Source organism: Aulostomus chinensis, chromosome 14 (genome assembly GCF_037954235.1).
Source record: "Aulostomus chinensis isolate RoL2024-O1b breed Wild chromosome 14, RoL_Achi_v1.0, whole genome shotgun sequence".
Classification (NCBI taxonomy): Eukaryota; Metazoa; Chordata; class Actinopteri; order Syngnathiformes; family Aulostomidae; genus Aulostomus; species Aulostomus chinensis.
Genome location: NC_141333.1, coordinates 8,575,531 through 8,599,998, shown reverse-complemented (window position 1 = coordinate 8,599,998; position 24,468 = coordinate 8,575,531). Strand labels below are relative to the sequence as shown.

Below are 24,468 nucleotides of genomic sequence, written 5' to 3'. Positions count from 1 at the left end.
GAATCTCTACGCCACAGGGTAAACGTCACACGCAGAGCGGCACCACTCTGAAGTCCGTCAACGTCGCTGTTGGACCCGCTGGAGCCTGCGAGGTTCTGCTCGTTACCGTTTTTTTTTTTTACTTGGGTCTATTTTGGATATTTGGCCTTGGATTTAAGAGGAGATACCGATAAAGACCTACTGTGTGGATTTTAGTCATCAATAGGTGCACATCGTAAACCTTTCAGTAAAGCGAAAGTTGTGCCGAGATGAGTGTGGAGGCGTACGGGCCGAGCTCCCAGACCCTCACCTTTTTAGACACCGAGGAAACGGAGTTGCTCGGTGCGGACACGCAGGGCTCCGAGTACGACTTCACCGACTTCACCCTTCCAAGCCAGACGCAAACTCAAGGCCAGACCCAGAGCCAGTTGGACAGCCAGGTCGGCGGCTTTCAATATCCCATGAAGGCACAATAAAGCGCGGTTTCCTGACGTTAGCGGTGTCTAGCTAGCCGACACGGCGCTTCTAGCCTGCTATTATTGGATCCGGCGTCACCTAGCTTCGCGTTAGCTAGCATTAGCCTTTAGCTACCCTCTAAGCCAACCCTTAAACTAAACTCCAAAGTATTTTTAGTTGTGTGAATATCACTTGCTTTGAGCTTGTGTCAGAAACCAAGACTCATGGTTAATAATTTAATGACCAAAGCTTAGAGAAACGAGCTCTGACAATGTGACAGCTTTAACATAACTTTAAAAAAATCCTTCTTTTCCGCACTCTGCACCCTCGTTGCTAACATTAGCTTCTGGTGGTTAGCATACAGTGTTTACGCTATCTTTGCGGTAAAGCTTGTGTTGTGCTACAGGTTAATGGTCCCGATGAGGGACTTCACAACGGCGGAGTGGAGGACTCTGTGGCTAAAGCAAGTCAGCTGTTGGCCGAGCTAAATTTCGAGGAGGATGAAGAAGACACGTACTACACCAAAGACTTGCCTGTGCACGCCTGCAGGTAAGTCACACTTGGCCAGGCGCGTCCAGATCACTATGGAAAATCATTACTTATACATCATATGTAGCACATTTTCTTATTTTTCATATTGTAACATACATCGTGTTCATATTCGTCGTTTAGGAGAGTGAAGCAGTAAAGGTTATAAAGTTTGATGTTTCCACATCATGTTTTAAAGTGAGTACATCGTGCTGTCAAAGTTTTGCGCGGAGCTCATCTAAGAGGAGTTCATATCATAGAAATACACCGCCTATTCTTCAGATCAAGTTTGAATTACAGTGTGGTAATGAATGGGGATGTTGTGTTATAGTTTACATTGAATCCCAGCTTGATAGTTATGATTTCGTCCAGCATGTAACTCTCAGACTTGATTTGTGAAGCACATGTCATACAGGTTAGTTGAAGTTCATTTTTAACACACTTACACAAATTGTAAAGGAAACTGAAGATTTCATTGGCAGTGACTCAAAAAAAATATATATATATTCTTCTTCTCTTGTGCAGTCAACTGTCAGTTTGGTTCAACCGCATTTTTGCCTATTCACGAACAATTTTGGTTATTTATGTCAGATATTCTGACACTGTTTTGATGTTGTGTTTCAGCTATTGTGGCATCCATGACCCAGCATGTGTGGTGTACTGCAATACCAGCAAGAAGTGGTTCTGTAATGGACGTGGCAACACATCTGGCAGGTGTGTCGTCAACATTGTCTGATTTCATTGGGATGAAACTCTCCATTGCTACAAACGATTTCCGTCATTTAAATTCCATGTGTGAGATCAGTGTTTATTTAAATGGGGAAAAAATGAGAGTAGAAGTCTGAGACACAGTCAGTCTAGCTGTGTTAGTAAACTCTGAGCTGTAGAACCAGACACAGCCAGCATAAAAAAATGGCTTTCTTCTATGACAGCGTCTTAAACAAATGAAAAGAAAGAACCATGCTCTGTTCTTTTTCACATGTTGCTGTCATGGGTGTTAGCACAAGCTTCTCGGTCTGCTGCTCGGTTGAACGAGTGCGGGGCTCAACACACATATACATACACTGACAGCAGAACAGGCTGTGTTGGAGACAGAGAACCAGATGTGAAGTGAAGCTACTTTTTTAATTGGGTTGGCTACAGTTCAATTGGGATGTGAGGGGGGAATAAAAAGAACTGTGATTTGCCCACTTGTTTTTGTCCCCAGTTATTCTAACAGCCTCAATGTGTAAAATTAACTGGAATAAGTTTACACCTGGACTATGTCATCAGTGAGCGTATTGTTTTTTGTTTTGTTTTGGTTTTTTTTGCTAATGCCAGTGTAATATGATGAGCTGCAACCTGTTTACTTAAAATGTGATTATAGACCTCCATCACCAAAGCTGTTCAGGTACCTTAGGAAACCACTTGGAATATATTTGAAAGGTAAAACTGCATTTTAATGACCCAAAGGCTGAAGTTCACATATTCTAGTTGTGTGGTTTGTTTTACACACACTTCACATTTTTTCCGCTGTCTCTTAATCAGGAGGAACCTGCCTTTTCAAAATCCAAATTCTTTCAGATTTTTCTCTTTAATCTCAGGTGGTCCCTTATCCATTTAGCAGAAGTGTTACAGAAATTGAAGTAGCTTTCAAAGTGTTTTCTTTTTCTCAGCTGTTTAACTCTCTTGCTCTGTCCTCCAGCCATATTGTAAACCATTTGGTGAGGGCCAAATGCAAAGAGGTGACGCTTCATAAAGATGGACCGCTAGGCGAGACGGTACTGGAGTGTTACAACTGTGGCTGTCGCAATGTCTTCCTCCTGGGCTTCATCCCAGCCAAAGCTGATTCTGTGGTGGTGCTGCTCTGCAGGTTAGTGGCCTTGACAGCATTTGCACAGAGCAGAATGTCCTGTCCAGCAGGACCTTGATAGTGTCTTCGAACCTCTGCTCTAGAATCCTACATTCATTTAAAAAAAAAAAAAAAAAGTGACAATTTCCAGGCCTGGAAAAGTTTTTTGAAAAATAAGCCAGAAATGTTGGGAAAGTTGTGGGAAATTGCGACAGACAAAGGCCATCCCTTGTCATGAACATTTACCTCAAAGGCAATTGATGTATCAGTGCTGTAGCTACTGAGCAGAAGATGTGACAGTTGAAAAATAGACTTTGTCTGGTTTTCAAACTTTGTAACATAATTTCTATGTATTAACTTCCTCAAATATATAACTGACATTTCTGGTCTGCCATGTCTTGTTACATTTGGCTTAAATTCTATATGCTGAGCTATATATGTTCGGCTTGAGGTCTTGTGCAATACTCTTTTTCTTTCTCAATACACACAACTGTGCTTTGTAAATAGTTTATTCTTACTCTTTATCTTATTTCTTAAAGTCTGCACTTTACTAATTATTGTAATTTCTTATTTTTATAGTACTTTCAAGAGCAAATTTAAAACTGTAAACAGCAGATTCTGATTCTGCTCACTTATAATGGAATGTTGGGTCTCTGAAAATACAATTTGAGAGATAACGGTCTAGACCTGCTCTATATGATAAGTACCATGAGATAAGTCCTGGTGTGATTTGGTGCTTCCTAGATAAAATTGACTTGACTCTATTTTTGTTTGTCTGAAACTTATATCTCTGTGCAGGCAGCCCTGTGCCAGCCAGAGCAGCCTAAAAGACATCAACTGGGACAGTTCCCAGTGGCAACCACTGATCCAGGATCGTTGTTTTCTGTCATGGTTGGTGAAGATCCCGTCTGAGCAGGAGCAGCTCCGGGCCCGTCAGATCACTGCCCAGCAGATCAACAAGCTGGAGGAACTCTGGAAGGTATGCACCCAGCATGCTTAGTGGCTTTTCCTCTGGAGTTGTGGAACACTTGGCCTCTTTCACAAGTGGTTCATGAAAGGAATTTTCAACATCTCTAATGATTTTTTTTTTTATGTCATCCTAATTTCGTAAGTGACTTCTGTTCTTGGGTCTTTGAGGCAGATGTAATCTTATTTCCTAATGTAATTTTCCCGATGTGATGAGGTCTAACATGTGTTAACAGATGCTGTTACTGTGTTTCCTCCCAGGACAACCCCAGTGCCACCTTGGAAGACCTGGAGAAACCTGGTGTGGATGAGGAACCCCAGCATGTGCTGCTACGCTATGAGGATGCCTACCAGTACCAAAACATCTTTGGTCCGTTGGTCAAACTGGAGGCTGACTACGACAAGAAGCTTAAGGAGTCCCAGGTACCTGACCACCATATCGTTGTAGTAATTATTTCCAGCTTTTGTTGTTGTGAATGTATAATACAGAAGCAGGTGGGTATTCCTTAGATCTTCATGGTCATTTGTATTTGGAGCTAATTAAACATGTAATTGGAACCTCCATAGACCGTTTTCATCCTATACATATTTACTTGTGTATGTTGATGATTTTGTTGTTTGTTTGTTTTTTAATTTTACTGGACACCAAGAAGAACACACCACAGCGCCAGTCCCCCTTGCAGCGTTTGTCTTGATCTGTATCTTATTATTTTATTTTCCTTTTGCAGACCCAAGACAATATAACAGTCAGGTGGGACCTGGGGCTGAATAAAAAGCGGATTGCCTATTTCACACTGCCCAAGACGGATTCAGGTGGTAATTCTGAGTTTCACTTCGTCCAGTCGTTCTGTGGTGCAGATAGAGTCCCTCCCCATCCCCTCTTCCACCGCTGAATTGCACGCAACTTCCTCCAACCTTGCATCATTGGGTGGCATGTGTGTTCGGTTGTGTTCTGTAGTGGGGTTTTGTGCTGTTTTGTCTTTGCACATTACAGTGTCATAAGGTCCATTAACAAATCCTATTTGTTTTTGTCAGTCATTCAGAACACAAAAAGATTTTAATCTAACTCGTATCCTTTCACCAATCTCAGACATGCGGCTGATGCAAGGTGATGAGATCTCTCTGCGGTACAAAGGAGACCTGGCGCCGCTATGGAAAGGCATCGGCCATGTCATCAAAGTCCCTGACAGTATCCTTTTTCTCTCTGCAGATACATTGTCATCCATCGCATAACATTGTCTCCCTGCTTTAGTTTTTACGCCACCATTTTAACAATAAAGGACATTTTTGGATAACCTGTCAAAAATTATGTAGCTGGTTGTCCTTAATAGCGCCTGTTTACAGACTATGGGGATGAAATTGCCATCGAGTTGCGGAGCAGTGTTGGGGCACCTGTGGAAATCCCACACAATTTCCAGGTTGATTTTGTTTGGAAGTCCACTTCCTTTGACAGGTAGGCCTAAATGTTTTTATCCCTTTTTCAAAATTTATGGCATAGGCAATTTCAGACTTTTTTGGGGGGGGTTGCTCAAGACCAGGTGGGGGTGTTAGTGTTGGTTAGAAAAAAAGAAATGGCGTGAATTCTCGTGTAATAAGAAACAAACAGCAAGGTGCCAATTGTCATTGCAGTCGGCCCATAAAATGATTCCACATAACTTAATCACTGTGTCTGTATTTTCTTCTAAAACATTAGACTTAAGTTTGTTTGCTTTATAGCAACATTGGTCATTTTTGTTTTGAAAACTGTTTATTTGCGTGATTTTTTTTTTTTTTTAGCATAAAGAGAGGGACCAGGAAAACTGGTGAGAGCAAAAAGAGTCCCCTGAGCAAAAGATGGATGTAAAGTGCAATCAAAATTTTTACAATGGGGGGAAAAAAATAGCCTGAAGTCATTTCAAGGGTTGCTGGGGTCGTCTTTGCCTTTTCAGAAAATTATGGCTGCTTACATTCAAGCTTGTGCTGTTACAGGATGCAAAGTGCACTGAAGACCTTTGCTGTGGATGAAACTTCTGTGTCTGGCTATATTTACCATAAACTGCTTGGTCATGAAGTCGAGGATGTTACCATCAAGTGCCAGCTGCCTAAGCGCTTCACTGCCCAAGGTCTACCTGACCTCAATCACTCACAGGTCAGAGCTTGTTCATCAGTGTCCTCTGCTGCCACGAGTGCAGGAAAATTTAGGAGTCGATTTGACTCAATTGTTCTGGAATGTTACGTATAACTGGATGAATAAAACTTTAATACACACAAGCACATGAAAATGCAAACTTGCTTTGCCTCAACCATCTTCAATTTCCAGAAGTTAAGGAAAAGTGGTTTGTGCAAGGATAAAATTATAATCTGGTCAGTGTGCGTCACTAATCGCTTAATAGTCACCTATATTTTGTTTGTCACTTTTTCCACAAAGGGTTTTAAATGCTGACCAGCATTAATATCTTAAAATCATCATATCTTTTGTTTTTGTTTGTGTTTCATATGTTTTGTCCAAGATTTGTAAAAATTTTCCAGTGCAAGCGCTTGTCATGTTGTGATCATCAAGAAAGTTTATATGTAATAGGAGGAGTAACATTAGTAAAAACTGTAGCAGGGTGAATGAATAATTCTCAGGAGAAAAAGATTACCCTAAATGATTGATTATTGGCTGTATTGTTAAGGCCTCAACAAAATGTTTTTTTTCTGTTTTTGCCTTCATTGCTGTTTAACCATACCAATCCTGCCCAGTCCTATTTTATCCTACTTGTGTGCTCAGGTTTACGCTGTGAAGACGGTGCTGCAGAGGCCTCTCAGCCTCATCCAGGGACCTCCTGGGACTGGAAAGACGGTTACCTCTGCTACTATCGTCTACCACCTCTCCCGTCAGGGCAATGGGTAAAACAAAAACTTAAATAATTATACACACACACACACACTAACAGGCAACCAGATCAGCTGAGAAGACTTTTGACTGGTTGTGCATGTTTTTCTACAAGTTAAGTTGCATAAATTCTCTGCTAACATGTTGCAGCCCAACGTTTAAAAAAAAGAAAAAGAAATGTGTACAATGGTGCTCTGTGCTGCTCTTCACTGAAGAAGCAGTAGCACTGTGGTGCACCACTTCTTACTGAGGAGGCGCATTGAGAAACAGTTTGTCACAGCTACTTAAAAAAAGAGTTGCTGGTTAATTAGTGACAATCAAATATAATATTAATACAATCTGGCATCCATAATTTATAGAGCCTTATAATGTTGCTGATCATTATCTGTATTTGGCATAATTCTTCTCAATGTGCTGTTCATCAGGTCTTTGTATGTTTGTCTGCCTTCTTTCAGACCGGTTCTTGTGTGTGCTCCGAGTAACATTGCTGTGGACCAGTTAACAGAAAAGATTGACAAGACTGGGCTGAAGGTGGTCAGGCTGTGCGCTAAGAGCCGAGAGGCGATTGAGTCTCCTGTGTCCTTCCTGGCCCTGCACAACCAGATCAGCAACATGGACAGGTTAGTAGCTTGTAGGCTGACAGAATCCCTCTGAACCCGAATTAATGAATTTGCAATTTTTTTGATTGATGGTTCACTTCACACACAAACTAATGTTTGGATTAAATTACCACCATTGCTCAGAAACATTATTTTAGGATTTATGATTATATTGTGTTACACAGCCTAAAAAAGATTGAAATGTCAGGTAAAGACTTGGAAAATAAAATTCACCGACCTCTATCTTTATTCTCTCTAGCTGACTTTGTCATTTTACAGGCTGAGCAGGGTTTCATTTAGTGGACTTTTCACGCCCAGCATACCCCTGTCCAGCTTGGCATGAAGGGATATGGTTATATTTTGTTGTTGTTGTTGTTGTTGTTTTAACTAATGGTCATCCTATTTTGGTGTAGCAACCAGCATCAAATTCTTACTGGTTAATAGTTTATACCCCTTTCAGCATGCCAGAGCTTCAGAAACTGCAGCAGCTGAAGGATGAGACGGGCGAGCTGTCGTCTGCTGATGAGAAACGCTATAGAGCCCTAAAGCGCACTGCTGAGAGGGAGCTGCTCATGGTGAGGAGAAGCACCAAAGAGTCAGGCCAAAAAAGCTTAAGCATGCACTAACCATGCATTATTTGGCTGGTTCCTGTTGGAGTGTTTTAAATTGTGCCCCCTTTGTCACCCAGAATGCTGATGTAATCTGCTGCACTTGTGTTGGGGCTGGAGACCCACGTCTGGCCAAGATGCAGTTCCGCTCCATTCTGATTGATGAGAGTACCCAGGCCACTGAACCTGAGTGTATGGTGCCTGTTGTGCTGGGAGCCAAGCAGGTATAACACACATGCACAGAGAAGATATTGATATTTTTGAAGGACAGTTGTTTAAACTTCAGGAGCTTAGCATTTTGGGCCCCTAATGGCACACATAAAAATGTTAGGCTTCCAAGTTTCAGACCCCACCAATGTAGTTAGATGACACCATACACAGTACTGCACACCACTCGTTTGTTGTCATTTGTATAGTTTCTGGGGAAAGCAGTGCAATGAAACAGGAAATTGGGAATGACTGAATGTGAACAAGGGTGTAATGAGGCAAGTGCAACTCCCCCGGACAGCAGTTAACAAATTTTACTTAAACTCCGGTAAAATGTGTGGCTGTGGACTGTAGTTCCTAGCAAAACATACCATCTAATAATAAAAATGTTCTTTTGAAAAGCATCCTCTCATGTGCCATAATATTAACCTACTTGTCACACTCACAGCTCATTCTCGTGGGTGACCACTGCCAGTTGGGTCCTGTGGTGATGTGTAAGAAGGCCGCCAAGGCAGGTTTGTCACAGTCCCTGTTCGAACGCTTGGTGGTTCTGGGAATCCGCCCAATCCGCCTGCAAGTCCAGTACCGAATGCATCCAGCTCTCAGTGCCTTCCCATCAAACATTTTCTACGAGGGCTCCTTGCAGAACGGTGTCACTGCAGGTCTGCCGAGAATCTTTTATTCACTATTTGGTTTGATGTAGGAACAAATCAATTTTCATGCAAGTACACTAGTTCCAAAGACTGAAATCTTGCTCTTCTCTCAGCTGACCGCATCAAGAAGGGCTTTGATTTCCAATGGCCACAGCCAGACAAGCCCATGTTCTTCTATGTGACTCAAGGCCAGGAGGAGATTGCCAGTTCAGGAACCTCCTACCTTAACAGGTATCATCGCACTCTGTTCTGATCGATATTTCTATGGCTGTCTCTTTAAAAAGAATGTGCGCTCAATCTAGGATACGGGAATATCTGCACAGGACAACATTCTTGGAAGGGTAGAGCACCAGTGAATCCTTTTTTGTGAACTTATATAAAAGATAACCTACTTTGGGGATTTAAAAAAACCTTTGTTGTACACTGCGGGTTACCAGAGAGTCAGTTCAAAAATGCACATGACCACTCTACTTCAAAAAGTACTCAGATTCTCTAGATCTTCTTATTTAAGACTCTGGTCACCCTATTTTACCACATTAGCATGGAAATAATCCTTTTGATCATTAACGCAAACTAATTAGATTAATTCTGATGCTTCCTGTAGGACGGAGGCTGCCAATGTCGAGAAAATCACCACCAGGCTGCTGAAGGCCGGAGCAAAGCCTGATCAGATTGGCATCATCACACCATATGAGGGTCAGCGTTCCTACCTGGTCCAGTACATGCAGTTCAGTGGCTCCCTGCACACTAAACTCTATCAGGTACATCACAAACCCTTGAAATACAATCCTGATGGGAGAGGAGGCTTGATTCGTTTCTTGTACTTCTTTATTTAAATTGTAAGAAATGTCAACTAAACAGAGTTGTTGAAGGAGTGCTTGCTCTTCGACATCACAGCAGCGGTTGCATTGTCCTCCCCACTCCTCAGCCAAAGCTGAGAGTGCATTCACATTCAACATTATTGAGGTTAACATGTCAACTTGCCCTCTGGCACTGGACCAAATGTGCTCCTCCATTGTGCTTTATGTGCAATCTCTCCTTCTTTGCCCTCATGTCCTGTCCCATCATAGCAAGTGGAGATTGCTAGCGTGGATGCCTTCCAGGGAAGAGAGAAGGACTTCATCATCCTGTCGTGTGTTCGCGCCAACGAGCATCAGGGCATCGGCTTCTTGAATGACCCTCGTCGCCTCAATGTGGCGTTGACCAGAGCCAAGTAAAACCTTACTACTGTGTTGGTTTAGATGATCGATCTTGTTGAATGATGATTGATCTTGATGTGTGAATGGCCACATAACAGAATTCTATATACAATGAAGAGGATTTTTATGCAGGTGTAAATAGGAACAACTGCCTCAGTGTAATGTGAGCGCTTCTTTTACCACAGCAGCCGTGCTTGTGTGTGTACGTGTGTGCAGATATGGTGTGATCATTGTGGGGAACCCAAAGGCCCTGTCTAAGCAGCCACTGTGGAACAACCTGCTGAACAACTACAAGGAGCAGAAGGTCCTCGTGGAAGGACCCCTCAACAACCTGAGGGAGAGCCTCATGCAGTTCAGCAAGCCACGCAAGCTCGTCAACACCATCAACCCTGTGAGTAGTACATTTTGTGTGTATATCTAACAAAAACATCTGTAACCACGTGTCTACCTAAAGTAAAATATGAATCTGCAATACTTAATTGTATTTTTGAAACTAAGTGATGAAAATCTGTTGTTTTTTTGTTGTTGTTGTTGTTGTTTTATAAGGGTGGACGTTTCATGAGTACTGCGATGTACGATGCACGCGAGGCTCTCATCCCTGGTTCTGCCTATGACCGCAGTAATGCAGGTACTTGTTTGGGGAGTAACAGGGCTTTCTTTGTTCCAGAACACAATTAACAGTGCATCTAGTACAAGCGAATTACATAATAGTTGAGTATTTGACTAGTTATCAGTTGATGATTATGTAAAGATTAAAAAGATACTGGTAACCACCACATTTTGGGTCACATTTACTTAAAAGGATTTTCTGTTTTAGAGGCAAACTTTTAAAGGGCACTATTTCAATCCAGCAGAACTCTGGTCTCGTCTTAAGTTCTCTTTAAAACACACATTTAAGCTGTGATCTCTTAATTCTGTTTGCAGCTGGACGTCCATCCAATATGTACTTTCAAACTCATGACCAGATTGGGATGATTGGGACGGGCCCTGGTCACATGGCAGCTATGAATATCCCTATACCCTTTAACCTGGTGATGCCACCAATGCCTCCGCCAAGCTACCTCGGCCAGACGAACGGCCCTGTTGCAGGTATAGCTACTGTTGCGCTTGCCCCTAAACCACTTCATGAACAGAACCTTCCCTGTTTCACCTTCAACTGGCTGCTGGTTATCAGCTGATTGGATCTGGTCTCTTTTGTCATTGAGGTCGTGGAGCTATGAAGGGCAAACCTGGGCGTGGAGGGCGGCAGAGAGCCAGGGGGTCAGCAAACCAGGGGGCCGGTCAGGGTAACGGACCAAACAGCCAAGCCAGTCAGGATGGGGCTTCCCAGTCCTTCTCACAGGGGCCTCTGACTCAGGGGTACATCTCGATGAGCCAGCCTTCTCAGATGAGCCAGCCTGGTCTGTCTCAGCCAGAACTGTCCCAGGTAACAAATCACTCTTGGCTGAGAAAGAAGTATCATAATCATCATTATCACTCTCTTGATAATTATTATGAACATGTGGAGTCAGTACTGAAGATCACTAGGAATTTTGATCCGGTCATATTTTAGTAAAGCGATAATTCTTCTCTTCCTTTTTTTGTCTGTCGGTCATATTTTAGGAGAGCAATAATTCTTTTATTTCCTTTTTTGTTTGTCCCCCTCAGTCTGCTGCAGGCACAAACCTGCTATAATCCACTTTTTTGCAGTTCAAATTGAATTAATCAGTGAAACAGGACTTCCATTCCCCACTGAGAAAACAAGAGTGTACCAATTGTAGGCAACTGTGGAAGGTTGGAAAAAAATACATGTTTTTGTTCTTAGTTGTGAGGTCTTTGTTAATTTGCCTCGTGCCTGTCCGTATTGAGTGTTACTCTTAGGAGAAATTGGTCATGTGTGCTCAATATTCAACATGTTAGCCAAAGAAAAACTTAAGGTTTAGGTGACTGAAGATGTTTCCAATTGTGTAATCTGCTGTCTTGTTTTCCTACTCTCAGGATAGTTACCTGGGTGACGAGTTCAAGTCCCAGATTGACGTGGCCTTGTCCCAGGACTCGACATACCAGGGTGAACGTGCATACCAACATGGTGGGGTGACTGGCCTGTCACAGTACTAGAGTGTAAGTCGTTCAACCATTTTGATTGACAGGTTAATATACACCCACTTAGGCTGCAGTTGTAAACTCGAAATAAACTTTAGAAATGAGGTTTTAAAAATGGTGTAATTCTGCATATGTAGTCATCCAATATTAAAAACCACATTTTGTGCCTTGCAGGTTGCTTGAAGAAGTGAGCTAGGCTTGAGCTGAGCTTAGTTCATCAGCTTTTTAATCTGGGAAATAATAAAAACATAAAATGGATACCTGTTTTCCTCTGCTACAACCGAAGCACCACCGAGTGAACGCGACGGAATAGCGAAACCAAACCAATGACCAGAGAGAGAAATGAGAGGGTAGAAGAAGAAGACAGCACCAGCAGACGGGCAGGGAGGCAAGAGAGGCCGGTGGACCAGCGAGAGGCAGGGGCCGATGCCCGTGCGAAGAGAGGAGGGAAGTCGAGAAGGTGGCGGCGTGTGGTCGAGCTGCCGAGGGGAAACGGCGTGGAGATCTCAACGGTCTCCTCTTGGGAATCCAAATGAGGCTCAACTCCCAACGAAATATTCTGATGGACACCCTTCACCCTGCAGCCTCCAGGAAAGCCATCTTTAAACAGTTTTCCAGCTGAATCACAAGAACTTTGTCAGACTTGCAGGAGGCAAGATGATACAGCCATCAAGCAGGCAACACAAAAACTGCATCCTAAAAGTTGAAGTTGCTCTTGTCCTGGACTAATCTAAATTTGGTTTCTCATGGGAGGAGAGCAGTAACAATCATCTACTGGGCCCAAAAACCTCAGCAGTCTCTGAAGGAAGCAGCAGTCGACACACCCTCTTGGTGAGGAGTTAAAAACACGGTTTCTGTGCTTAAGACTGATATTAAAGAGCCTTGAATGGAAAAACCTTCAGTTTGCCTTTGGGAACCACTGGCTCTATCACAATGTGCAGTGAGGTGGTTTGTGACCACACATCAGCGAAAGAGTGTCGCGGGGAATTCAGACTATTTTTTTTCCCCAAGGTGCGACACCGGAATCCCACCGCTATCGAGTTCATTGTGAGACAGTTTTTCTTCTCTCAAGTACCTTTATAATCACAGAGCACAAAATTGCAAAAAAAAAAAGAAAAAAAGAAGTGACCGAAACTATCAAACATGACCAGCATTGAATATCACACTCAATGTATTTTGATGTTTCAGTGAAGGCTTTTCCGTTAAGCTTTTGAAAGCCAGGGTTGTTGATGAGCAGTGTCCGCTGTCCTTTCAACCACGTCTTTTTCAAAACTGTGCACAGTTAGATTGGGAAATGCTTAAGTGCGTTGTGTTTGAGTGGTTCCTCCGGGGGAATGCCAATTTCCCCAAGTTCATCACACAAACCCCTGCTTGAGGTGAAGGAAGCTAAATGAAGAGGAAAAAGAGGACAGGAACAGTTGAGGCTCAGAGGCGATGGTGGTAACGGGATTCACCAGAGGTAGGGAGTAGAAAAGGAAGGTGGCTAAAGAAGAGAAGGAGTTAACGCATCTGGAAAACAAGTTCAGGTCAGCTCCAGGGTTTCAAATTTGGAGGGAAACGTGTGGAATGAAGAATTCTCATTCCCCACTGAAGTAGCAGTGAACCCAGTGTCATGTTATGGTTTAATTTTATGACTTCACCTGAAGTGTAACCAGGCTGACGGTCATATTAGTCAGCCACTCAAAGTATGAAACAAATGAGCAGTGACCAAATCTTCCAATCCAAAGATTACCACGGGGTTGAAAAATGAAGACATTCCTGAATGAATGTCAAGCCTATCAGCTACAACCCGCACTGCGGGGTGGGGGTGGGGGGGCGCGGGGGGTGGGGTGGGGGTCAACCTAAATCTGAAAGAGTTGGGATTTGTGTGGACTAAAAAGTCATCCAGTGAAAAGGCCGTCGTTATTGACGGGATGATGGCAAATAGACACACGAAGCGTGGGTGAATAACCTAAATCAGTGCCTATAACCAATCACCTTCAGAAAAACGGCTGCAGCACAAGCATGAATGTAGTTCACCTCAGACTACCAGCATTTAACATCCTCACAGAGGGCTCGAGGATTTGTGATACTTTATTTTTTTATATAAATCAGGCCAGGTAACGAGGTCAGTAAGTTAAGGTGCCAGGTTGATACTCAAAGGATGGGCCACCTTCCTTCTCTGGAGTAAAATAAAACAATGGAGGCTGGTAGACTTTTTTTGCTTCTATGAACTTTTGATTTGTGCAAAGCGGTTTTTTTTTGCCTGCTTTCTGTATCCCTTGTGGCGTTCCTCTCTAGGTTAATGTGGATGCGAAACCCTCCTGCAGCACTGCACTGCAAGTCAGGTGATAGAAAGTGAACATTGAGTTGATTCAAAGGTTGCTTTTGTCACATGATTTGCTGCTTTGTTCAGTTAGATGTTAGCCATTTTTGTTTTAATAAATCTGTTTTTTGTAGCAATTTGCTGACAACAGGAAGAAGGTTGTTCGCCTTTCCTTTGGTCTCTAAAGATTCATATCCAACTGTCCAACAGATTGTAGTTTTGTAACTGTCTTTTTTGCAGGAAAGTTACTTTCCGAATACAGTAAGAATGTACTACATTGGTATCACCTGCTTCCCATCTCGGCAGAAGTGACAATCATGTTGTGAGTAGATGTCGCCATGGTTAGCTTAGCGCTAGTTCTGTTTCATTGACGGTGTTTTGACGTTTCTCAGTGGAATCCTAACACGTTAGAGCTTTAAGAACCTGCTGCAGTAATATTGCTTTGGTGTTTTTTTCCATCCTGAGCCACGCTGAGTAGCAACATGTGCAGTGATCATTGAAGAAGCGTTTCAGTTGATATATCTGTTCATCATCTAAAGCCGTGATCCTCCATCAAGCAGCAGAGAGAACATTGATGAACTGAGATCTCAGTGTGATGTAAATGTGTTTGAGACTCTTATTTCCAGTGAAGTATCTCACAACATGGTGACTGAATCATTAACTGAATCAATAAAGGCTGTCAACTGAGCACTCGTTTTATTATAGTATGGAATCCACTGCCTGCCAACAAATATGAAAATATTAGCTATTGCACAGTAATACAAATTTTTTATACATGAGTCGAGCCTGTCAAGGTTCATGCAGTTGCCTGCGCTGCCTTTTTCTTTCTCGTGTGTTTTCTCTTCATTGTGAGCTGTCTGTGTTTCTGCCTCTCGACGCTCCCCTGGATTCTCTCTTTGAATTTCCTCTTCTGGCTTCTGATCTTCTCCAGCTCGGCCTTCCTCTTGGCCTCAAGGTCTGGATCCTGGAACAGCAGGACGAACAAAACCAACCACATATTAATGAGCTTGAAAACCAAGTCACTGATGCGGATATCAAATCAAAAGATTCATACAGTCATAGATTTTGAGATGGCCTCACAAAGGGCGGTGCCATTTTAGTCTGATTCATTATTTGCAGGGTCACCAGTTTTCCTTCGTGCTCACCACGAGGAAAAGACTTTTTTTTTTTTTTTTAACAGAACACATGAAGATCAGGAGTGACTTAAGAGAAAAAAAAGTCACTTATTAAGTAGCCAAATATAACTTGTCCAAAAATATAAATTAAGGAAATCAGTTCTACTGTGCCTTCGTCCCCTTCTAAAAAGAACTGCCTAAGTCATTTGGCCTTTTTTTTTTTGCCTGAATCAACCCCCTTTGTTTTGTCTTCAGTTTTTTGTGTTTTCTGAAAAACTTGAAAAAAATGATTTAGGCGAACATTTTTAGAAGGTGACAAAATACCAAGATTTTTCGCTGACCACTTCAAGGCTCTGGAGTAATTCCCTTTTCCTCAAAAAAAACAAAGTATGGAAAACAAGTATTAAATATTCTTGTACTTATTGGCAATTATTTATGCCTGTGGACATTTTTTTTTTTTTTACACTTGCACCAAATCAAGCAGGTCATCTCCCTTAATAAAGCGAGCGTAGAACACGCACATCATACAATCACACGTATTAGTCATGCCAGTGTCGTGACTCCTGGCATCATGTCTATCAGACTGAACAGTCCTCCAACTACTGAGGCTCTCACAGGACCAACTCTAACTTTAATCACCCCATCAGCATGTCAGACTTCTCAATTACAAGAAGTTCTGGTTGCAGAGTTTGTAGCTTCATCTGGACGCCGCCTCAGCATCATGATGCCAAACGTGTCAGTCAGATGTACTCGCCTTCCCCTCCAGGATCATCTGTTTCCTCTTGTTGATCTCCTTTTTCTCATCGAAGTCTGTAGACTCCAGTTTCTACAACACACAAAGGAGGGACACTATCAAAAGTCAGCATTTTAGGAGACAATCCAAGTTCCTGACTTGACAACTCATCACCATCGTCTACCAGAGGGCTCAGTTTCTTTGATCATCTCAGGTACTTTAACCTCTCACAGATGACAAACTGATGCGCTCGGCTACTAAGGCGTGAGATTATGAGCGGATATGAAGGTGTCCATACTATTTCACATTCCCGTTTGGTTACGTTGACCTGAGTGAGGATCTTCAGGACTTCCGCCTCCTCCACAGGATATTCCTTCAACTTGGTCTCTGTAAGAACACAAGGTGCAGTTGTGGAGTTGAGCCATGTGTGAGTAGACACACATCCACCAGGCAGAGCCTCGAGCTGCTTCAACGTTGCATGCAGTGATAACAAACAACACTAAGAAAGCTCTCATAAAGTTTTGTTTTTTTCCCCGGAGCACCACATGTTCAGTCTTTGAAGAGAAGTATCTTACGGATCTGCTCTTCGATGGCGTGGACCAGGTGGATGTCGTATTGGGTCACCAGTGTGATGGACACACCCTTCCTCCCTGCAGAGGAAGGAAACCTTCATGTTAAAGCTGCATTGATCTTAGTCAAAGAGCACGTCAACGTTTCAGGACATACAGGAAGATTTAAGTAATATTTCACCCCGGTGAAGAAAAAAAAAATGCTGTCCAGTCACAGTACCTGCTCTTGCGGTGCGCCCGACTCTGTGGATGTAGGTCTTGGGCAGGCCAGGGGTGTTGTGGTTGATGACAACTTGAACAGTTGGAATATCTAAACCTCTGGAAGTCAGAGAGAACAGGAAGGAGGATGTTTAAACACGGAAGGCAGCCTGCAGCTCCCTACAGCTGTAGCTGAGGACCCCGGTCCACTCTGAGGAGATTCTCACCTGGCAGCCACATCTGTCGCTATCAGGATTTTGTAGACGCTGGCCTTGAACTTGGCCAGATTGGCAAAACGTTGTTTCTGAGGAACAAAGAACATCTTTCATTCTGCAGGTCCGTTCATGTGATTACATCTGGCTCACTTGGTTATGGTGATGGTTCTGTCTTTGTCCCTTTAATTCCACAAGTAAAGTTGCAGAAATGGCTGCCAGAACATTCACGGAACGCGCCACTCTCAATTGTCGCATCTCAGTGACACCCAATTACCCAGGTCTGGTTCTGAGAATCATGCTGTCAGTGTGTGTGCAGGTATCTGTAGGTAATTTCACTGTTGGTACTTGGTGTATTGTATCTCTACTCGGCTGGCAGCTGTGTTCAGTACAGTAGTTCAAAGTGTGTGGTTCAATTACTTCTCAGTAATCAAGGGTTCATATTTCTGCAGTCTCACCTGTTTCATCATAGAGTGAAGGGAGATGGTGGGGAAGTTCAAGTCTCGCAGCATCATGGTGAGGATTTGGCAGCTCCTGAAGGAAGCAACAGTAAATACGAACAGCACCAACTGGAACATACACACAGACGCTCAACTGTTGCCACGCGCACGTTCAGGTGTCCAACAAATCAAATCTTTTAAGTGTTGTTAAACCTATCGTATATTTATGAAGGGACAATGTACTATGGCCATCAGTCACCAAACTCCACACTAGCAAACAGAATTTTAACAGTCAGATGCTCGAGATAATCCCATGTATGAGCTGAATTCTTACTTGCAGGTGTTGGTGAAGATGATGACGGACCAGTCGTCGTGCTGGTCTGTGAACGTCTGAATCAGATGGACCAGGTAGGCGTCCTTCACCTTCTCTGGGGTTAGGATGTACCTCTGGTCCAGCTCCTCCACCGTACGCGTCCTGATGACAACAAAGAGGCATTTCCACCATTTTACCAGTGAGGTCTGAGGTCATAACACAGGAAGGCAACAGTGTCAGACTTAATACAGATTCACACACAGAGAATTCGAGTGCTACTGTCACCTGCACATCCATGAACAGATCGTTATTCTAATGAAATAACCCCAAGTAGCGTTAGCTAGTTAACAACATCAGACATCAGATGAGCTCACTATACACACAGCTAACGAGGGGGTGCTGTTATCAGGTCCAGACAAATGAAAAATAACTTCAACTTAACTTTTTCATCAAATTAAACATCTAAACCCATGCATTTGGTATCATGAACCTCAGTAAAATATGGAGAAGAAGTAGCCAGGCTGAGACAATGTTAAATGTTCTATATTGTATCACATTATGCTGTTACACACCGCACCAATCCTCTATCGCAGCCTTTACTGGCGTCATCATCACCCCACATATTGTGCGAACATCAGTAAATTTAGCGTTCGCTCAACCACGCCAAACGTTTCCGCTCCCATGACTTGCACGTCTCGGCGTCCTACCAAAGGCATTCGTGCGAGAGGTGCACTTCAGCGAGAACACGCAAGTCGCACCTCAGATCAGACGACAAGTGAATAGATCTTCCAGACTGCAGCTCCTGCCTGATAAATAACACGGTGCAAGATGTCAGGCACAGAATGCATCTGAAATGAGGCGCAAAACTACATCTGGACCTGACGACTTCCACCATTTTTAAATACAAGGATCCAATATAAGGTTTCTAAAATTATACAGCGTCTCCTCTGCCAGGGCACGGCAGGCCACTCACTCTGACGTGCTCTCCCAGAAGAAAGGCCTGTTCATGGCGATGTTCTTCAGCTCCTGCAGCGTGTCCGTGAGCGTGGCGCTGAACAGCAGCGTCTGACGTTTGGCTGGTAAAATACTGAGGATCACTTCCAGGTCTTTGGTGAAGTCGGTGCAGCCCTGCTCCAACAGCCTGTCCGCCTCGTCTAATATCTGGCTCAGAAAAAAACGTCACAACACTCGTTCAGCTTTTCAACTAAAACTGGATGACGACAAAGGGCTTTGATTACTTTTATGGTTTACAGTAAGAAATGAAACAAATACAAAGCTCAGACTTCCTGTGGAATAAAAGCAACTTCTAAAACGTAACTTCTAAGCATCGTTAATGCTGATTTCAGTAATGAAGGCATTCCTGTCTTACTCTTTAAATAGCAATTCCATCTTACCAAGCAATTTCTTTTGAAGGCCATCACATTTTTACAGAGGTCTTGTAGGTCCCCGAGGTTTCTAATCTGAGTCCACCATTTGGAATTTGACATTTTGAAACACTTTTATTTTCAAAACATTTGGAAAAGCCCATGAATCATGTTTATTTTGCTTCCTCATCTTATACGTTATGAGACAAATGAGGAGTGAATATTATCATGCATCTCTAAATTATAAATACTGCGTTTAAGCTGTAGTGAGCAACTCCTCAACTCACCAGGAAGTGGATCTTCTTCATGCTGAAGGTGTTGGAGCTCCGGATGTGATCGGCCAGTCGGCCCGGCGTTGCCACGACTACATGCGGTTGGTTGGACAGCTCCAGGGCCTGGCTCACCATGTCTGTCAGTAACACAGCAGAAGACAACGTCAGCGTTCGGGAAACAGAGAGATACAACAGTCCTCCTTTCTGTTCCTGCAGAAAACGTGACAACAAACAACTGAAACTATGACAGCCTTCGTAGAAGGTTGGTCACATGGGATTGAAACCCCACAGAGGCAATTAAATCTCGTTCGTGATTCCAAATGGATCGATAGCCACTGCATTTCTTTTCATTTTAACAACACAAGTATTTCAGATGTCAGCACTGTGATGAAGATATTCACAAAGGACATTTTTCTGGTAGATATTCCTGAGCACCTCAGTGCAACTGAAGGTACCAAAAGAAAAGCAGCTTTTACCCATTCCTCCAACGATGATGCAGTCCCGCAGACCCAGAGGCTTCCCCAGGACTCGAAACTGTTCCGCAATCTGATAGGCCAGCTCCCTGTGTGTCATCACATTCACGTTCATCAGCAATTGGAAGCATTCGGGACAGAGATGCACACTATTGGATTTTTTTGTGGAGTCTCCATGTTCTCCCTGTTCCTGTGTGGGTTCTCTCTGGTACTCCAGCTTCCTCCCACAGTCCAAAGACATCAAGAGAGGACGAGGCTGATTGATACTCTAAATTGACCGTAGGTGTGACTGTGAGTGTGAATGGTTGTCTGTCTCTATGTGTTGGCCCTGCGATGGACTGGTGACCTGTCCAGGATGAACCCTGCCCCTCGCCGTAGACGCTGGGATAGGCTCCACCCCCCCATGACCCTTAACAGGAATAAGTGGAAAACAATGGATGGATGGATGGATATCATTTACATGAAAACAAGTTGTTCACATGACATTCACGTTTTGTACTCACTGAAAACCGCGTGTGAAAAGTGTGAATTTGTTTTCAAAAACATTCTGAAACCTCATAAATCTTGTATTTATTGTTGTTGTTTCCTCATCATTGATGATTAACAAAGAATAAGAGACTTCAGAAAAACTGAGAACCCCCCTTGAAGAAACAGCAAGACATCGCTGTTCCTGGAAACACATCTGTAGTGCTTAAGTCTCTGAGCCGGCACCACCCACCTGGTGGGAGTGAGCACCAGGCAGAAGATGCCATACGGGTCCTCCGACAGTTTCTGCAGGACTGGTAACACAAACGCTGCTGTCTTCCCACTTCCAGTTTTGGCACAGCCCATACAGTCCCGACCTGGGCAAAAACAGCACCAAACACCTCAGGTACGAACCTTGTGACGTCCACGGATTCACCTGTCAATCATTTGTGTACCCTCAAACCAAACTTCCATGGAGAAACCTGAATATAATAGTGTCTTTCAATGTTTCCAGACGGATAGACGCTGAAAATCTCCTTCACTTTGGTTTAAAGATGTTCTGGAAACTTCGGCTTATTTGAAAATTAAAACAACAACAACAACAACACTTGTCCACTTGCCTGACATGAGAGTTTTAGTTTTTCAAGGGGAGAGAAAGACGACAAAGTAGCTATATTTAAATCCCTTCAAAAACAAGGCAACCAACTGAAAAAAATATAAATATTTTACTTACACACCTAACATTTCATTCATAAGCCGAATGCATATGCACATAATACGACGGAAAACTGGTGTCTTCTTACGTAAATGCTTTCCAACGTGTTTACATTGCCTGACGATCATTGAGCTTTAGATTTATGCATTTTTCTCATTGAAGATCTGAACTGCCCTTGAGGACAGTTAAATTTACCTATTCAAAACTAAATAAGGACGATATAAACTAAAGTTATAAATACATAGCTTTGTCCTGAAAGGTTTCCACTTGGGTCTTACCTTCCAGTATCGCTGGCATGCAGTTTTCCTGGACAGGAGTAGGTTTGGTGATCCCCAGCTGTTTACATTGTTTTATCAGCCAGTCCGAGAGCCCGAGCGACGAAAAGTCACCCATTTCCGGCTCACTTCGCTCGCCTGAGATGTGGCTCTTTGTTAGATGGCACAAAACAAAGAAATAACCACTTCAAATTCAATACTTCAACGTAGAGTGACGTATCCTCGTGTGGTCCATCAAATACCTCACGTTTCAATATGGACGCTATCGTTCTTCTTCACGTTGCAACAGACCGGATAGAGAGACGACACGCAGCCGCCCTCTAGTGGTCACATGTCGGTATCACCAAAAGGTCTGAGATTCACAGGCTCAGCAAGCACTTAAATTAAGTATGGCTTTGGAGATTCAATATGGAATAATATATTGAGTTGGAGTTAGATTTTGTAATAGCAGCCATGTTTGGAGTGACTGCATCATTTCATGAAGGCCCAGAATATAATTCATTGCTGATCATCATGACAGGAACAGGTTAAAGATTTTACAATAATCCTAATATCTAATAATATAGATTGAAACTGTTCCCAACCATCTTTTCAGGTATATCACATGTCGTCCCTCCCAGAATACCACTAGAAAATAAAATTGCCTCGATTTGTTTGCAAAAGGAACCTGGATGTTCAATGTTCTGTAAGTTTTCGGCTGATTCACTGTTCTGAAACGCTTCACCAGACAAACGTTGAAAAACAAAGGCCTGTAAACCGAGGAACGTCTTGTGATATTCCTCAATACATTTTTCTACTTGTAGATATCAAATTTGACAACAAATTAGAAGAAGCGTTTGCACACCGGTGTGGATGATGTCATGTTCATCACCATCTTTCCCTCCTGCCTCGGTGAGCGTGAGAGAGAAGCCTTTTATGTGATTCAGCTGGTGGGAGAGTGAAGTCTTCACCATCAACACCCGTCTGCATCTTCACACTGGGCTGCCAGAGGTGGTTAATGCCCAGTGTGTTCAAGGCAGAGGCTCCAACTGTGCTTCAAACTGCCTTGAATGGGCTTTCGATACGAAAACAAGAGTTGTTTGCATGCCAGGCAGAGATGTGATTTTCTGTCTCCTTGCAGCACAGAAGAGCAGTCAGCTCCATCACAGGCCACTGAGCAGCACCATCAGAGCACAGGAGCAGCTCTTCCACTACATTTGATGCTCCGCTCTCACGTGCCCATTCTCATGCAAAGAACTGGTTTAACTAAAGCCAGGAAGTATGGTTTAATGAGGTGTGTGTAACTGTTTCCATGCGTGTTTCAGCAGCTATTATCATCCGATTTATTCTGAAGGTTATGAAGCTTTAGTAACGAGATGCAAAAAGGTAATAGAATCTTGCTATTTCTTAACCAATTAGCAGCTCTGTTTTGAGACATAATTCCAGTCCAGACACCCGTCATCTACATGATATCTGATGTCCTCCCAGTGGTTGTATTCCTATAGTGCTTGATGGGATTAAAGGAACAAACAGCTTTAGGTTTAATATTATCATCACATGTACTACATGCCCAACAGTACATCTCTGATTAGGTTTTTTTTCCTTCAAAGCAGACATTTTGATTCACTTCAAAATGATCCGTTTCAAATGCTGCAAACATTCAGATTTCTGCGTCTCACAAAGTCCGCAGGCAATTCCCACATAATATATTTGACATTCTGACATTTATCAGGGAAGAATTGGGGGTGGGGTGGCGCCTTGTTTGCATTGCGACCAGCAGATGGCGCTGAAGGGGCTCCACAGTCCAACTCTGAAGCTTGAATGGGATCCCAGTGTGACCTGGCGGGAGGGGAGAAGAGCACAAGTCCCGCAGAAGGTTTGAGCTTTAACCACTCTGTTGGCCGACTTTCAGCGACATTCTTCGGTTTGACTAGCGTGCAGAGCTGTCAAAGTGTTCGCGGTGCGTAATTACGCACGGAGTCAGATCCGCGGCGTTGCTCAGCGAGGAAACCCGTGGACAAAGGGAGGCAGGCTGGAGTACAAGTGACTTGAGAGGAGAGGAGTACTGTTGGAAGGGAAGCGGAGGGAGTCGGAAGTGATTTCTCTTGTTTCTTGAAGAAATGTAACTTGCATCCAGGATTTCGAGGAAGAATCGTGTCAGTTTTGAAGCGAGAAGGTGTAAAACAGATATTGAGAGGAATCAGTTTCAGCATTTCGGCTTTCAGATCATCGGAGCATGGGGTAAGTTAGAGATGTGTGTCTGAAATGAGCAGTTTACCCACTCCCCCTGTCTGGAAGTGATTCGTTTGTGACAAAATGGTTAAAACGAACTTCACGTTGAATTAATCCGGTGCAAACAGACCACCTCTGTCTCCGGGCACATGTGGGAGCGATATGAAGACATGAACACCAGTTCTTGTGTTCCTGCGCGCTTTTCTTTGTTTTCATGCAGCCACGCTTTGACAGAGGAAGCTCATCTTTTATTTATGAAGCTTGACCTGGTTTCATCTGATGACCGCAGACACATTGACACTTCTGACCTCAACAAGGTTCAAACGTTGACCAACACTCTAGTCAGCATCTAATAAGCTACATGCTAACAGACAGTTAGTCTAACAGGGATTTATGGTCATATGATGAGACACAAAGCTGGGGCAGGCATGCATCCTCCTGTCACCAGCAACTAAGTTATAGTGATTTCCTGTTCTCTGTTCCTCTATTTGCACCAACTGCAAACACACACACACACACACACACACACACACACACACACACACACAAACTTGGACCATTTCCACAAACCCTCTTTTTTATTTTTTGATTTGTGGATGCTGTGTGTGTATTTGCTTTAGGAAGCTCCTGGTGTCAAGATGTGCTCCTTCTCATCAGCTGTGGTGTGTGTGTGTGTGTGTGTGTGTCTGTGTGTGTGTGTGTGTTGTCCCTGATAAAAGTTCAACCGAAGTTTGATTCTCAGGATTATGTCCTATGAGTTAGTTAGCTTAGCATGATGAGTGATAGCAAGTGGGCCTGCTAACAGTCCTCTGGTCAAAATTCATCAAATACACTTTTCTCCAAAAT

General features: G+C 43.2%; 3 protein-coding genes across 4 annotated transcripts in view; 2 read left to right on the top strand and 1 right to left on the bottom strand.

Annotated features, from left to right (window-relative positions):
• The first annotated feature begins 34 nt into the window (after window positions 1–34).
• LOC147249630 (regulator of nonsense transcripts 1) lies at window positions 35–14,950 on the top strand. Of its 2 annotated transcripts, none has more exons than XM_086225418.1 (24): window positions 35–419; window positions 842–984; window positions 1,588–1,677; window positions 2,648–2,815; window positions 3,593–3,773; window positions 4,022–4,183; window positions 4,489–4,573; window positions 4,851–4,949; window positions 5,105–5,213; window positions 5,729–5,888; window positions 6,510–6,628; window positions 7,070–7,234; window positions 7,674–7,788; window positions 7,902–8,045; window positions 8,477–8,690; window positions 8,795–8,912; window positions 9,286–9,442; window positions 9,752–9,894; window positions 10,097–10,271; window positions 10,427–10,508; window positions 10,805–10,969; window positions 11,086–11,306; window positions 11,858–11,980; window positions 12,137–14,950. In XM_086225418.1, the coding sequence occupies exons 1-23, from the start codon at window positions 249–251 to the stop codon at window positions 11,975–11,977; spliced, it is 3,306 nt and encodes a 1,101-aa protein (XP_086081544.1). In that variant the 5' UTR covers window positions 35–248; the 3' UTR covers window positions 11,978–11,980; window positions 12,137–14,950. The 2 variants fall into 2 exon arrangements, with proteins under 2 accessions (XP_086081544.1, XP_086081543.1); XM_086225417.1 differs by having other exon boundaries at window positions 4,489–4,576.
• On the bottom strand, window positions 14,947–21,679 carry ddx49 (DEAD (Asp-Glu-Ala-Asp) box polypeptide 49). Its single transcript, XM_086225419.1, has 13 exons — window positions 21,415–21,679; window positions 20,675–20,798; window positions 19,960–20,045; window positions 19,499–19,620; window positions 18,821–19,008; window positions 17,869–18,009; window positions 17,553–17,628; window positions 17,110–17,186; window positions 16,905–17,002; window positions 16,691–16,765; window positions 16,414–16,502; window positions 16,137–16,208; window positions 14,947–15,231 (listed from the first exon to the last, which is right to left on the bottom strand). Exons 1-13 carry the CDS (start codon window positions 21,527–21,529, stop codon window positions 15,064–15,066), a joined length of 1,431 nt encoding a protein of 476 aa, XP_086081545.1. The 5' UTR covers window positions 21,530–21,679; the 3' UTR covers window positions 14,947–15,063.
• Window positions 21,680–23,212: 1,533 nt separating this feature from the next.
• LOC147249628 (homer protein homolog 3-like) overlaps window positions 23,213–24,468 on the top strand; it is a 48,087-nt gene continuing 46,831 nt past the window's right edge. Inside the window, exon 1 of the mRNA XM_086223238.1 lies at window positions 23,213–23,631. The gene's annotated coding sequence lies outside the window, so the exon portion shown is untranslated. The remainder of the gene's footprint in view (window positions 23,632–24,468) is intronic.

Excerpts from the sequence above, each read along its gene's own strand:
- LOC147249630 (XM_086225417.1), top strand. The coding sequence starts at position 249 with ATGAGTGTGGAGGCGTACGGGCCGAGCTCCCAGACCCTCACCTTTTTA. Across the intron at positions 4,577-4,850 it reads GCCCAAGACGGATTCAGGTG|ACATGCGGCTGATGCAAGGT; the intron begins GTAATTCTGAGT and ends CACCAATCTCAG. Across the intron at positions 8,046-8,476 it reads TTGTGCTGGGAGCCAAGCAG|CTCATTCTCGTGGGTGACCA; the intron begins GTATAACACACA and ends TCACACTCACAG.
- ddx49 (XM_086225419.1), bottom strand. The coding sequence starts at position 21,529 with ATGGGTGACTTTTCGTCGCTCGGGCTCTCGGACTGGCTGATAAAACAA. Across the intron at positions 20,799-21,414 it reads CATGCCAGCGATACTGGAAG|GTCGGGACTGTATGGGCTGT; the intron begins GTAAGACCCAAG and ends GTTTTTGCCCAG. Across the intron at positions 19,621-19,959 it reads CATCATCGTTGGAGGAATGG|ACATGGTGAGCCAGGCCCTG; the intron begins GTAAAAGCTGCT and ends TGTTACTGACAG.